Source organism: Tachypleus tridentatus, chromosome 12, assembly GCF_004210375.1.
Source record: "Tachypleus tridentatus isolate NWPU-2018 chromosome 12, ASM421037v1, whole genome shotgun sequence".
In the NCBI taxonomy this organism is placed as follows: domain Eukaryota; kingdom Metazoa; phylum Arthropoda; class Merostomata; order Xiphosura; family Limulidae; genus Tachypleus; species Tachypleus tridentatus.
In genome coordinates, this window is record NC_134836.1 from 82,910,351 (window position 1) to 82,926,367 (window position 16,017).

A 16,017-nucleotide genomic window follows, 5' to 3' on the forward strand; every position below is an offset into this window, starting at 1 on the left:
GTTATAATGTGAAACAGATTAGGGAGGGAATTGTAATTATCATCTATTTCATTTAAGCATTTACAAATCTGATTTTAATGTAAGAATTAATGTCAATATTATCCATTTTACTTTTAACACCAATTATTTATCTGTTTATTATTTTTTATTTAAATTAACTTCAATATCACTAAGAAAATTGAGGAAACAACCAGCTAATCTCCTTATTATCACAGACATTTATAACATATCAATTTCTGAATTGTATGTATTTAATCAAACTGGATATTTTTGTTACATATTATTTGTATTATTCATTTAACTACTATAAATTGTGTATATTTTATGTTATTATATAGGTATTAAACTTTTTTTAAAAAATTGTGTTCAACCTTCCTTTAGAATTTAATTATAGACATGCAGATGGAACTAAAATGTTGCAATGAAGTGCATGTGTAATTTCTGGTTAAAGAGGTCACTGAAACTAGAATGCTTTTAATAAATCTGGAAAAAAGTAACAGTTCACTCTTTAAGCAGTTGAAATTTGATTTGGAATTTTGCTAGGAAACAATATTTAAATAAAAACATAAAAATTCTTTTCCAATTTTAACTGTTTTATGCTCCTCATTTAAAACAAATCTAGATCTCATGCAAATACTACGTCTACCTTTCATTAAGCACAAAGCAACTCAATGTGCTTAACAAATACTGTCTAACTTTTGTCAAGCACAAAGCAATTCAATGTGCCTAACAAATACTATGTCTACCTTTTGTTAAGCACAAAGCAACTCAATGTGCTTAACAAATACTATGTCTACCTTTCATTAAGCACAAAGCAACTCAATGTGCTTAACAAATACTGTCTAACTTTTGTCAAGTACAAAGCAATTCAATGTGCTTAACAAATACTGTCTAACTTTTGTCAAGCACAAAGCAATTCAATGTGCCTAACAAATACTATGTCTACCTTTTGTTAAGCACAAAGCAACTCAATCTGTTTAACAAATACTATGTCTACCTATGTATCAATACATGGTTTTTAATATTACGAGCCTTCAGACTTATCACTGAGCCATTTGTGGAGCAGCACACCAACTGAAATTTTTACTAATGTTCTATCCTTAGGTCCACAAAATGCTTAATCTCAGTTTCTCCAAAATTCATTGCATTGGAATAAAATAAAAAATGTAATACTATATAGAGTAATTTTGATTATTCTACACATTGGCCATGGCAACTCCTTGATATTGAGAAAGGATATTCATCATAACAAACTACTCTGAGAACTAATTTTAACAATAAATTGCTCTCAGAGTTCTGTAACATTTTACATATAGTAGAGAAGCACACTTTGTCTTATCATATAGACTTTTAGCAAATTGTATAATACAAACTATTAAGTGTACCATTGCTAAGTTTGTTAAATCCAGCTTAATTGAGTAGGGCAAACACTTGCTGTAGATTATGATGGGGTAAGAAATACTAATCCCTGTTGATCTGATGCAGCTTCCACCACCAACTCTTTAGCTATTTAAGTGTTAAATACAAGCTACCTAATCACTGTCACTCATTATGAAATGCTAATTAGAAGGAAGGAAGTGGTTGGCAGCACCTACTGTCAACTTTCTGATTACTATTCTTTAAGTGTAAATTTACTGTTTTTTACACTGTATTATGCTTCTAATTTTATTTTGTAAGTGCATTATTTAGTGTTGTTTAAGCAGGCATGGAGCTAGGGGAGAGATACAGATCCTTTAGCTTTTAAAATAAATTAATAACTCTTTCTTAATTTTGAATAGGAAGACGTGGATCACACTCTCCTCCATATTGAACAGTGATGTTAATTATTACCAACAAAAGTCTAACTAGAACCCGTATACAAAATTCTGGATGCATCCCTGATAGGTGTAAATTGTAAAACTTGTTTTTAAACATCATGTCATAATTTATAGCTTGATCCATCAGTGTCAAATAAAGTTTCATTTTTTCTTAGATGTTTATATGTTATGTTTATAACACTGTAACTCTTACTTTCCTGAAGTTGTGTCCTCATAGAAGCTGTCAGGGCACTAGCACACCTGAAACAATGAACTTTCTATTCAACAGCCACCCCTCCCTTGTTTCTGAAATAGTATTATATATCCAATTTTTCATGTCAGCTTTTTTAATGATGTGTTAAATTAGAAATGTGAATTCACTAATTGATTTTCATTACTAGACATTGTCTAACTTATATGTTACAATGTTTAACAAATAAATATCACACAGTTACATGCATTGAGTCATTAGCCTATTTATATGAACAGAACTTCAGTTTAACCCTTTAATGTCAGGTCACTGGTCAAAGGCCATGTCATCACAATTGTTGATTTGCATTCAAAATTTCATTGAATTAATATTTTTATGAATTTATGTTAATAAGTTTGGAATAAAACTGTAGATTATAACTCAAACTTTAATACTATATAGGAGTTAATTTCTTAATTTAAAAGTAAATAATAAACCTAAATAGAGATTTTAGTGAATTGTGTGGGATGTTGAATGCAACACTGTTTAAAATTAGATGTTTGTGATTTCAAATTGCTATGTCTAAAGTCTCATCTTAATTAGGAACTCAAATTACCAATACTGGCAAGCTAGAATATACAATAAGAACCTTGTATCTCTTTATCTTCCTGAGATATGGCTTATGTACTGAATTAAACACAATGGCTCTGTTCACCTCTTTTGTAAAACTAGACTGATGCTCTCACACAAATGCTCTCTCTCTTTTTGTTAAACATAAAGTAACACAATGGCTCCACTGACATCTTTCCATTTTTGTAAACAATCCCTTATATACATTTACTTCAAAATACGATATATGAATAACTAATTGACAGCTTAGAATGTCCCTTAGTGGCTTTCTCAGCCATTTTAATCTGTGAAGAGACTACCACTTTTCTTCAAACCAAGATTTCAAGAAGGTAGGTAGTGTCTTTAGTCTCCTTAAAGTTCCATATATTTTTAAACATAAATACAGCTTAGTTACTAAGGTTAATAAAATTATAGTGGAATGTTATGGTTCAGTAAAAATATTTATAATTTTTTGGTTATTAAACTACACATATAAATCCTAAAAAAATTATTGTTTGATATCCTCCACATGCTTAATTTTATAATGTTTAGTAATCTATGTTTAAAGGTCATAGCTAGAAGAGATAATTATTTGCTTTATTTCTAAACACTAATAACCTATATCTGTATATAATGCATAATAATTAAAATGTTACTGAATATCATAAATTACTAGTCCAGTAAAACACAGACAAGATAGAGAAGACTGTCAGTTTTACAGTATTAGATACAGTAAAACAAGTGAACGTGCTCCATGTCAATGCAAGTTATGTAATGTTAGTTAGGGATGACTGGAAGGTCAATATAATAAAAAATAATAAATATATAATGTTATGAGACTTAAACTATTTAAACTAAACATTTGTATTTTCATGTTATAACATGCATTTATTCTAGAATAAGAAAAAGCACAATTTATACTTATTTCATAATTTTTTTATGATGGTTATGAGGTTGGTCAATTGGCCGACCTCACATAGTTAAGGTATAGAAAAAACAAAATATAAAGTCTTACTTAATACAAATGTTAACCTGAAGATGACTTAGGAAGGTCAAAACTTTGTTCTATGCTTCATTAGTTAGTGTTAATACCCATACTATCTGTTCTGAGATAAACTTAATACTGCTGAAATTGGACAACAGTAAAAACTTCATTGAATAATCAGATAAAAACAGCTATCTCAAATGATCTAACCTATCAACAAAGAATTAGACACTTATCATCAGATAAAGTACAGCAGAGTTTCTGATTATTTATATTAAAATATATTAACAGCTGATATAGCTACAAAGCATGGATATGTATTGTGTGCATGTTCCAAGTAAAAATTTAGAGAGTATAGACGAGTTGCAGTTACATCACGCAATCACGTGATATAAACTTATGCCGCTATGATGGTAGGCTAGACGCTGCATCAGTGTGCCTCAGTTAGCTGGTCAGCAGTTCGTTTCTCATAACAGTTCTGAATTATTTTGATCATGATGACTACATGTGTATCTGTTTGTTGTCAGAACAGACAAGACCAAGATCCAGGAAAGAGCTTTTACCATTTTCCGATGGATCGCTGCAGTAAAGCGAGAAGGTTGGCAGCCCACCAGCTCAAGTTGTGCTTGGAGCAACAATTTCATTGAGTAAGTAACCACTATTTCTGCAGGAGATAATAAATATATAGTTCAGATTACAAATATAGGAGGGCTCTGAAACCAGGAATGAAATACAATCTTTCTATACTTGTGTTGAGGCTGTACAAATATAATATTCTTTTATTTTTATAAAGAGGGGGCTGCATAAACAGTCATAAACAAAATAGTTCATGACAGGTCACAAAAAAACAATTATAAAATTCTATCCTTGTATTATTTTTTAGCTTAACATGCATCATGACTGTGTATTGTATAAATTTTACTTTTCATTGAAAAGAACAATACATAAACAACTCAGTTACTCTTGCCTCTTGGATTACAATCTTCTTGTTTAATCAATAACAGTTAATAATTCACTTCTATTTAAATAAAAAAATTCAGACTGCAAGTTATTTACATATATTATTATATAGGGTACTTGTGTATTTGTCAACTTATGTATATGAAAACAGCTAATTTTCACAAAATTATGTAATATGTTTATTTTTTTATTAAAGGTAAAAGTGATGACCCCTTTTCCCCAGACTACGTTCCTTCACAGAAGAAAAAGTCAAAAGTCGCTCTGGAAACATTCAACAGAAGATCAGCCTCCAAAAAGCAAAGAAGGTGAGGTGGGTTTTTAAATGTTAAACTTCTGTTAAAACCACAAGAAATGTTTATTTCAGTAACCTATGATGTGTTTGATGTTTGACTATTTTTTCATACAAGTATGTCCTTTGTAACTTTATGTTTAGGTTTCTGATAATCATTAAATAAACATGAATATATATAAGTCAATCACAAGTAGTTTTCATTTTGTTTCAGTGGTGTCCCAGAGTGAAACTGACCAGTCTCTGCTGTCCATGTCTGTTTCTGCTCCTGCTGAGTAATGTGTGAAAGCTGCTGATGAACAGGAAGGTGGATATCAAATTCCAGACACAGCCAGAGAGATCTCCATACAGACTGATCTTAGTATGACTGATATTGAAGCTTTACAGACAGGGTGTCAGCAACTGAGAACTGAAAATATTGCTCTCTGTGAATAATTAAATTTATTAAATAATAAAATTTATTGTGTATGAGTAGTAGTAGGAATATTTGTGAGGAGGCATTAAATTGTATTTAAACTGAATATATAAATATTTAATACATGTTAACTCTGTTTTGTTGACAATTATCTCATGAAAAAATCTCCAACAAACTCTTGTGGGTAACTAAGTTGGTGCTCAGGTAAGTAAAAAACATTTACCTTGGCTTTGATAACAAAGAGAGGTTGTGCATCTGTGACTATCTGTGCTTGTGACACTTCATGCACCCACCCAGCTGTAAAAAAATTGTAGGCTTCCAGGCTCTTGTAGGACTTCAGTTTCTCTCCAGTGTATGATGATGTGGTGTTAATGAGGTAATGATAAATGTCATTGTACTGAATGTCAGATTTTGGATGGGCATCAATGAAACTGGTGAAATTTTCAGGCAATATCAGATATGGGTAGACTTTGATGGCACTGATTTTATCAATATAATGATCCCGATGATTGTAACTCAATCCTTTTGCATAATCAGATAAACATATAGGTCCATTCATATTGAAGATCTATCTGATATGACTAATGACAACATTTACACCATGCGGTCACAGTTCACAATGTATACATCCATACATATGGTCGACTGCACTACCTGGTGATGTTGCCTACCAATATAGAGTCAGCATTGAAATCACGTGATCAGTGATGTCACATGCAAAGCCACTATACTTTTCCAAGTTTTGAAATGATTTCATAATTTTTCTTTGACTTTTTTCACCATTTATTTTTTTTAATTCCATGACTATTTGTGGTCTTCTACTACAAAATGTTTAAACCAATTGAATAAGAGAATTTATTACATCAGCTTTGACACAATAGCTTTAAAATTATAGAAATAGTGTATCATATCTTACTTTTACTACTAGAAATTGTTAAGGTCTTGGTCTTTTTCAATAATGTATAAGTTAATTTATTAACTGAGTAAAATATATTTAAAATTAAACACCAGATTTTATTTGTAGCTACTTACCAGAACTGGTTTAATGGGTAGTTTTTGTTCAACAACTTCCACACCTTCTAATATCTGCAAGATTCTGAAAGCAGCTTGATGCTTAGCTAATCGTTTAGATTTTCCTATACCTATAATAAAAATTATATTCAGAAAGTACCTACAGGAATTATGGCTTTGATTATGAAGTATTAAGTAAATAATTAAAAATTGCAAAATTCAAGGACACAAATCAGAAATTTATTAAAAGATAATTATGTCAATCCTTCTAAGATCATTTATTTGGCACCACAAAGGGGTAGTGTTAACTAGTTCTGAATTAATAATGGTGATGTCCATTCAAGTGTACACTCTGGCAGTAAGATTATGGAACTGGAAAAAAAAAAATAAACATTTCCCAGCATTGAGAGTTTCTTAATATGCATTTTGTTTAATGTTGTTTAGATAAATATTTAGAAAATATGTGAATGCCAATCCTCTATTATGCATTTACTCACTGAAATCTCAATTTCATCATTAGAATGAAGCTAACATACTGTAAGTGATAATACGTTAGCAGATCCTCACTGGCTCAAGATTTTTTAAGTAGAAATTATTAGCTCATGGCTCCATCATCTTTTGGTTGATTTGAGACCAAATTACAGTTTTGGACTTAAGAGGCCAAATGCTTTCAATTAATATATTTTACCACACCTAAGATTTTGTAGATTAATTTACTCTAATCCTCACTAAAATAATATCAATCTGAGAATAGGTTGGCAGAAGTCCTGATGAGTAATAAAATCAAATCAGTTATACACACACCCAACATTTGGTATTGCTGGTACAAAAAATATAGTTAATAAAAAGAAAGAAGTCTCATAGATTATTTTACTCTAATTCTACCTCAAAGAACTTCAAGTACAATGGTTATTCAAGATTTATTATTGCATTTAGTGTTTCAGTCAATACTGGCATCAACATCAATGAAATATTGAACACAATGTTAGTACTTGTGTTTTGTTATATCTCATTTTAGCTGTTTCGATTTTACTACTGACATTATATTGGGATATCTTCATATTTTATAAATAGAATTTTTAAAGTATAAACAAAGGCTCCTTACAGAATCTTAAGTTCCACAAACTTGCACCAAACACACTTGTCTTACTATTTCTTTATTTCCAGAAACTATGCTAAAATTACCTATTTCTTTTATTTCCTTATCTTCTGTAACATTTTTATCCCGTAATTTCACCTGGCACTGAACTCCAAAGATTCGTTCATGAGGGAGTCCTTCTTCTTGCACAGTTTCATATAAAGGAGGTTCCCAGTGGTTTTTCATACAGAGTTCCTGCAGTGTTCCAACAGGATTTCCAGTTATTCCATCACTATATGGAGATACAGCCTTTTCACAGTTCCTAGAGAAAACCATGGAGTTTTAGTACAAGTACAAAAAAGATCATTATAACACATGCACTAATATGAAAAAATATATAACATAATAGCTACAACAAATAAGAATAAGGTTTAAAAAAAAATAATCTGATAAAATGAAGTTATTAAATGATGAAATATATAATTACTCTATGTAACACAAATCTTGTTCCTGGATAGTATGTGTTATTTTTAATTGCTTATGTTGTAAAAGTACACCAAATGGTCATTATTCCCTTCAAACTTTGCTTTCGTGACCTGGATAATGTTATTAAAAATCATCCTATTTTCTATGTAAAAACAGTCAATTTTGCACATTTTCATTTACATAAGGTGTGAATAAAACGACATATGAATAAAGATTTACATATATTTATGCTAAAGTTATACAAAATTGTTTAAAAGTGAGTAGTTTTTTGAGATTTGTGACTATAACATAAACCACTTTCACATATCAGCCCCCAAATATAGTTTCCCATCATATTTTCATTATACAAAGTTCAGTATATCTTGGTGCCTTGCTCCTCTGAATATGCTCCCATGTTCTCCTCGAATTTATCAAGATGAGCATCAAGGATATGGACTTTCAGGGACATCCTGCAGCCCATTTTGCCATAGTTCTTCACCATAGCCTCAACCAGTTCCACATAATTTTCAGCCTTGTGATTGCCCATAAAGCCCCAAACCACTGCAACAAGAATGTCTCAATCTTTTTTTCCTTTCTACTGAGTTTCTTGGGAAATTCTGTGCACTCCATGATCTTCTTTATTTGTTGTCCAACAAAGACACCAGCTTTGACCTTTGCCTCAGACAGTTAGGGAAGAAGTCTTGGAGGTATTTGAAGGCTGCAGATTATTTATCAAGAGCTGTGACAAATTGTTTCATAAGACCCAATTTTATGTGTAATGCTAGTAACAACACTAGGTCTGTTGTGACCAGTTCTTCCTGTTGTAGTGCACTGAGTTGTGTCCCCACTGTCCCAAAGGCAAAGATAACAGGGAAATTTGGTAAAGCCTTCTTGGAATGCCACTGTTTTGAAGTCTCCTAGCAAGGTGTTAATGCTGTTGTATTACTCTTGTTCCTGGACAGAAAATATTATTTCCCAATTGCTTATGCCAAAAGTAAATGGAAAAGACCTATTTTTCTCTTCAAACTTTGCTTCTGTGACCTGGCAAATGAAATTTTCAAAGTTACTCATTTGCTACAACATTCCAGGTAGATTCAGTGCTGAGTAGCTGATAGAGAATATTCTTGAACTTACAAGAATTTTCAAGAACCTTTTAGAATTTTCTAGAACATTCCATAGTAATATATATACAGGGGCTCACCACTCACCACTTCAGTTTAGTTCTAGGTGCCTAAGTGAACACATAGACCTATCTGATTGAATCATAGATGGCATCAAGAAGCTGCAAGCATTCTCCAGATGCATTCCACTATGTACGTGGCCAATTTATCAAAACAAGAGTGAAAAAGTACTCTGTGATGGCATCTACTTAAATGTGTGAAGCCTACAAGGCATATTTCAGCATGCTTGTCAAGGATCACAACAAACCCTGGGCACCTCATTTTTACCTATGAGCACTGCAAAAAATTCTAGAAATTAAGACAAGTAAGGTAATTAAGAAGGTAAGTAAGATAATTTTTGCTTGCTTGAATAATAAAATTTTATACTTTACAAATTTTAGACCTTTTAAAATTTAAATATCTTTTAATTTCCAATAGTACAGAAAAAATATCAATATTTTGCATGAACCTCTTACACATTAGTTATAAATGAAATAAAGTTATTCTTCATGATAATTTTATTTTGCTCCATGATACAAAGGAGAACACTAAGCCATAAAGTTCGCTATTCCAAGAATTTGGCACAAACCCATTGACCACACAAGCAATTGCTACTTCTGGATAGTGGACCCTTCCAAACGTTGGGCTGGCAAGAATGCATCTGCTATCATTATATGGACCTTCCATCATCCATTGCCCCAGTGTCATACTGCCCTGAGCTCCCTGTACCCACTCTGCCAGAGAGAAAGCAGTCATCCTCAGAAGAAAGCATCAAATCAGAAGAGGAGGTAGACATTCAAGATCCAGATTACAATTTCAGAGATGCAGCTGGTGAGAAAAACCCATACTACCCCAACCAAACCACCAAATAACAATCCAAACTGATTATTTACTGATTTTTTAAATTAAAAATTTTAATACACTAGGCTTTAGGAAATATTTTTATGATGTACATTCTATTAACACCAATGATTTTAAAAAAAGTATGAAAAGGAAGCCACATATTTTGTTAGAGACAAAGCAGTTTAAGTTCATTCTTCTAGACAATATCTGATGTATCAACGTGTTTAGATCTAATAAACTGTATAACAATATTAGAAAATATGGTAAGGAAGCATACTGAAACTGTTAAAAACCAAGTTGTATGGCATTATTAAATTACATTAAGGATGAAAGAAACTGACCAAATACTTTTTTAAAATGAAAATATCTATTGAAAAGTGTTTTTAAAAAGCATATAAAATGAAGAGAGAGAAATTATTGGTTAGCATCTGCCATTAAAATGTGTCTGATGACATCTTAAAATTAGCTTTCCCATAATGCAACACAAGATATGCACAGTATGAATTCATTATTGAATCAATTTTCTTCTTAATATTAAAACATGATTCAACATGTATTAAACTGTCACAGACATTTTCAAACATGATGTGGTATAAGTTTATAAGGTATTAGTCTATGGAAAAGAGTATCATACATGGTTTCTTCTAGTCATTGTATATCCACACAAGATACCAGCACTAAATAGAAAAGTTTGACCTGAGAAAAACTTTTATTTCTTTACATGTTTTTCAACAATATATTCAGTTTTGTTATCTGTCGAGAGACTGATAAAAGATTGTTTTAATTACTGGAGTGGCTTTGTATGTTTACTTCCACGATAATTTTCTAGAAGAGCACACATTACTTTTATGTGTAAAGAACTTTTTTGTGTGCTTACTGAGGTGAAGCTAGTTAATACATGGAGAGTTATGATTTTATGTTCTATTTTCAAGCTAAACTAGGCATATTAATCACTCTATTCAAAGTACATAAGACATCAAATGTTCCTATTAAGAAGATTAATTATTCTGCACTTTTATTTCACCCAATTTGATTTTGGGTTTGAAATACAAATTTAATTGGTTTTGAATTCCACATTTATTCATATTTGCACTACATTTGATTGCTCGAGGCAGAGCTTTCCTACACTTTTATTGTTTTATTTTTTATCTTCTTAATCTCCTATATTATGGTAAATACCATTGTGTGGGCAAGTTAGGGGAATTGATTATATATGATGATGTATTTTGTGATATTTCAATGCAGCATTTATTATGTTTAGAGGCTTCTAAGTATGATTCAATTAAATTTCTATTATTGTTTTATTAAAGGAACTTTTAATTGCTGAAGACTTCACAGCAACTGAAATAAATTGCAGAATCAAAGCATGCTCTCCTGATAATGCAATAATTTCACAAGTGTTTCATTCTCACGTACATCCTTCCTTTTTTCTGTTCTTGTGTTGAAAAATTGTAATGGTTCTTACACTATGCATGAAAAGTCTTTAACTGTGATAAACTGTAGCTGACTCAACAAATAACATTTTAAGCAAAATGTTTTTTTATTACAAATTTCTTTACAACATCTATCACTATCATATTAAACCACAAATCTTACATTGATGCTTTCTTACTTTGCCTTTTTGAATTAACTTTATCATCAGATGAAGTTTTATTATTATTTTAGTAATACTTACGTGTTTCTAACCACAAAATGTTTTAGGCAACAATATAATACAATGAGACTGATATGCAACAGATAATTTTCTAAGGTTCTTCAATTTCCTTTGCTCATTCTAAGCCAAACAAATATTGCAGTAGTCTTCTGTATATATTTTGATGAAGACTGTTTTATCAAGCTTTTGAAAATATCAATGTTTTCTTCAACAACTAATAAAATATGAAAATTGTTATAGCTTCAATTATTATTCATAATAAACTGTTTTGAGAGTAACCAGCAAATGCAAAATGTTCTACAACAATGAAAACATGGGTTCTTTTTATAGTACTCAAGTTCTCAAAAATCTTTTATCATTCAAATTTTAAGTTTTCTTAACCAAACTTTTCCTGTATCTAAAAACACTGTTTTCAAGAAACTGATAAATAAAAATGGTGCAAGTTAATATTTCTATTTAAACCACACATTTTATCTTGGAATATTGAATTAAAACAAAAAACAATTATCTGTGTAGCTTACAATATTATATATTAGGTTGAGGAATAATTCGTGAGCGTTTTTAAATAATTTCATTCAAGCATTACATGCAAGACCATACAATACTTCAATGCATGAACACATTACACCCAAAACATTTATTATGATACTTTATTTCATGTAATACCTAGGTATATAGTATGCATTGTTTTAAACAAAATTGCAAGAAATTAAATGCGAAAATGTTCGATTTTGTCCACTTCACAGTCCATTTAATGAGCTGAAAATTAAAGCAAAAATTAAAGACATATGAAAATCAAACACACCATCTATTAGAGCAAAAAATTATCTACCAAATGACATGAAATATTTTGTGAAAGCGTTTCATTTATGAATATATTTGTTTAACTTGAAAAAACGCTCACGAATTATTCCTCAACCCAATACATTTTATTTTTCCCTCTCATCCAAATATTTGTACAATGTTTCAAATAATCAGCACACAAAAAATTACTTAAATCTTTTCTTGTGAAATATCCTCTCATTCAAGATATTGCCAAAGACTTTCATTAATCAACAAATAAGATAACTGCTGAATCTAGTCTTGCATTCTTAAGGAAATTATATCTGAATATATTCAAATTTTCTTATCTTTTCATTAAACAACTATTATACATATATTCTTTTTAACTTGTCCACATGCAAGAGATGTCTTGAAATTTATTTTCTCAAACAATAACTTTCCTGTAATTACTAATAATTATTTTGTGCATACTTTTCATTAATAAATAATTGGACACCAAGGGCTATATAAAAAATAATACTGATAACTCAAAGCCATTACTTTTCTATAGAGCTGGAAAATTAGAGGAATTTGGTAAAAGATTATAATTGGTCTTATTAACTGATTACACTCAACAACAAAAAACACTAATCCAAAATACCCTAAATGAGAGAGCTATAAAAACAATTATAATGCAAAAAATTGGGTTTCAATAGCTACAGTGGATAGGATATACACATTTCATTGTAAATTTTTCTAGTTACTAACAAATAAAAATAACTGCAAGATTTTTATTACTTAGATTAATTGAAAACAATAGTTGTCAAAAATCCTAATTTCAACTAATTAATAATGTATTCTAAATGCAGCTCTTATGGGTATTAAAAATTTAAAATAAAGTATAGAACAATGTTTCAACCTCTTTAGATCAAGTTCAGGTTTATAAAAAGATGACCTGAAGATGACTTAAGAAAGTTGAAACATTGTTCTATACTTTATTTTAATTAGTTTTAATACTCATACTAGCTATCTTTGGAATACATTTCTTGTTCAAGTGGGTTTCTCGTTATCATGAATTAGTTGATTACTTTCATTTAGTCATAAAAATGATTGATTAAAGCTAAAAAAACTTAAATTAGTTAAAAATTATACTAAATAATCATAATGCAAATATTTCAATACCTGAGCTGTTGGTATGATTAGAAATAAGTTTTATCAGTTGATTATTTTCATGGTATTAATCAATTTAATAATAGTTTTGACTACTGGATAGTTGAAAATCAAAACGAGTAATGACCAGAATCACAAGTTGATTATTTTAGATACATTAATTGATTTAATTGTACTTTTTATTAATCAATTATTTTATGTTAGGCTAGTTTATGAAATCAACTATTACTGATTTTATCACTTACATCTACCTCTATGACAAGAATCACTTTTTAATTGCTTTAAGTATAATAACAATCAAAACAGGTTTTGTAACAGACTTCAACCAATTCCACCTACTTGTCCTCTGATGGTTTCAGTACATTTTTAACAGACAAATTATCTGCTACATTAACACTTGAACTAAATAACCCATTTTGTTCAAGTAATTTCTCAAGAATAGCTTGTGCTGCAGCATGCTTTGCTTTCTTTTTGCTTTGGCCAGTGGCTGTGGCATATTCATTATCCACTTCAACTCTAAACATGAATGTAGGTGCATGGACTAATCCTTCAACGGACATCATTTTATAATCTGCAGTTAGTCCATGACGAGCACAGAGCTCTTGAAGTAGGCTAATAGGTGTCTTCTGGGGAAGTGTTTCCATACCTGGAATTTATGACAATATTTTTTACAGATGACTTATACAGCCATGAAAAATACTTGTAGGTTATAAAACACCCTACAAATAGAACAGTATATGTGAAAAAAATCCAACAATAAAGGAACACAAGTTCCATAAAGTAAATACTTCACTCTGTGCTGAATAAACTTGTTTAAAAATATGAATGCATCCAACATTGAACTTCTCACTTTATTCTACACTGTACAGCTAGTGCTCTATGACATGTTATTAAAATTCAAATTATTATAAAACATTTTTAATATTAACATAAATATAAAAAGTGGAAATTATAATGTCTGTTATTAAATTAAATAAAATCTGTGTTCATGTACTGATAAGCTAACATATCAACTGAACTAAATGCACATAAACTATAAGAGAATGAGCATTTTGTTTTGAATGAAATGTTTGGTATTCTTTATTTAATTCTATCCATTTGAGGTTTTTAGGTTTTACTAAAATATAAGCATACTCTGATGATATACTTTGGTAAATTCATTTACTGCTGAAAAATATGTACTACATTTAAATTAATTATTTTTGTTTGACTCTTTTAATGAGGGAAACAATACATTATAATGGCCACTATTTTACAAAATGTTGAGTTTAAAGACTGGAGTTTAACAGCATACATGCAGATCAAAACAACAAAAAAGTGCACATGCAAAATTTGAGGAGAATCAAAAACCAGAGTAATAATCATAAAAGACAGCACCAAGATGAGAACACTCATAAAAAAAAAAAAAAAGACATTTTCTAAGCAGGGATATTATCACACTAGAAACCCTCTAACTAATAATGTTTTTTGTACAAACATAATTCATGCAAGCTAATAAAAAAAATGCTGGGTCTTTGTCCATCTAAGTATTGAGGATGTTTGCTCCAGTTTTGTTACACCCCACTCAAATGCCTTAGACAAAATCTAATTTGCAAATTTCTCCACCATATTCAATGCATAACTTAATCTCTTTTCCAAGATATAAACCAACTTTTAGTGGGTTGAGTCAGTGGAGTAAATATTATTCAAAATATATTGTCAGTTTAGGAAAAGTGAACTTCTAATTCATACTTACCATTTGCTGACACTATATGTACCTAGAATCCTACAATGAAAGATAGAAAGGGCTGGTGCTGTACACAGGATATCTGCATAGAACAAGAGAAAAGTTGGTACTAAGGTGTGGGAGCCACACTACAACCAGAACGGGTATGATCTTCATTTGGAACCTAGTTCCTATATCAAAGGTGAAATAGAATTCAAGTAATCACCAGTACAAAGCAGTCTGAACCAGATAGTGGAGGTTCCACAATTCACGGTTGTGCTATGCATATCCAATGTTGGTGGCTAAGGCTATTGGACCGTAATGTTATATATAGATACATACTGTGATTGAATCCCAACCTGTGGCCACAGAGTAATACATTTCACATTACCAGAATCACAATGAAAAAGTAAGCAATACCTAAGTGGACAAACTTGATCTTCCACTTGAAACCTAAAAATAAACAATCAATGTTCAGAATGATGGGATCATGTAAGCCTTACTCAACCAAACAGAACAGAACTCATCTGGTCTGGAATTTTAAACTTACTCCCCAAACAAGAGGAAAAGGAGTATTCCATATGCTCGTGAAATTATGGAGAGAAGATAGAATCCATGCTCAACCAAGGACCTAGGATGGAACATCACATTCAGAATGATGAGGAGATATTGGACTACTTCCTATGGCCAATACATGAAAACAACATTGATCAAAGTGAAGGGCCATCCACTCCTCAAACCAGACAACTTGGTGTCAAATCTAAACCTGAATAAGAAGTGGTTCCCACAGGAGTTGGTGCCACTCCTATTAACACTGAGAGAAACAACCAGGAACCCTAGTAGGAGGATCCCAACTTCACCCTCTTCTCCAAGAATGGAGGAGCACACAGGAGGAAAAAAACTCTGTATGTAACCCAATCAGTTG

The 16,017-nt window shown here is 30.8% G+C and overlaps 1 protein-coding gene across 10 annotated transcripts in view; it reads right to left on the reverse strand.

Moving 5' to 3' along the window:
• The window catches only part of LOC143233828 (protein Loquacious-like), a 46,426-nt gene that overhangs the window by 16,642 nt on the left and 13,767 nt on the right, over positions 1 to 16,017 (reverse strand). For all 10 annotated transcript variants that reach the window (XM_076470558.1, XM_076470556.1, XM_076470560.1 and 7 more), the window contains 3 exons: positions 13,727 to 14,033; positions 7,441 to 7,655; positions 6,277 to 6,386 (listed from right to left, as the gene is read on the reverse strand). In XM_076470558.1, the coding sequence (XP_076326673.1) occupies positions 6,277 to 6,386; positions 7,441 to 7,655; positions 13,727 to 14,031 (630 nt within the window). In that variant the 5' untranslated portion in view covers positions 14,032 to 14,033. The remainder of the gene's footprint in view (positions 1 to 6,276; positions 6,387 to 7,440; positions 7,656 to 13,726; positions 14,034 to 16,017) is intronic.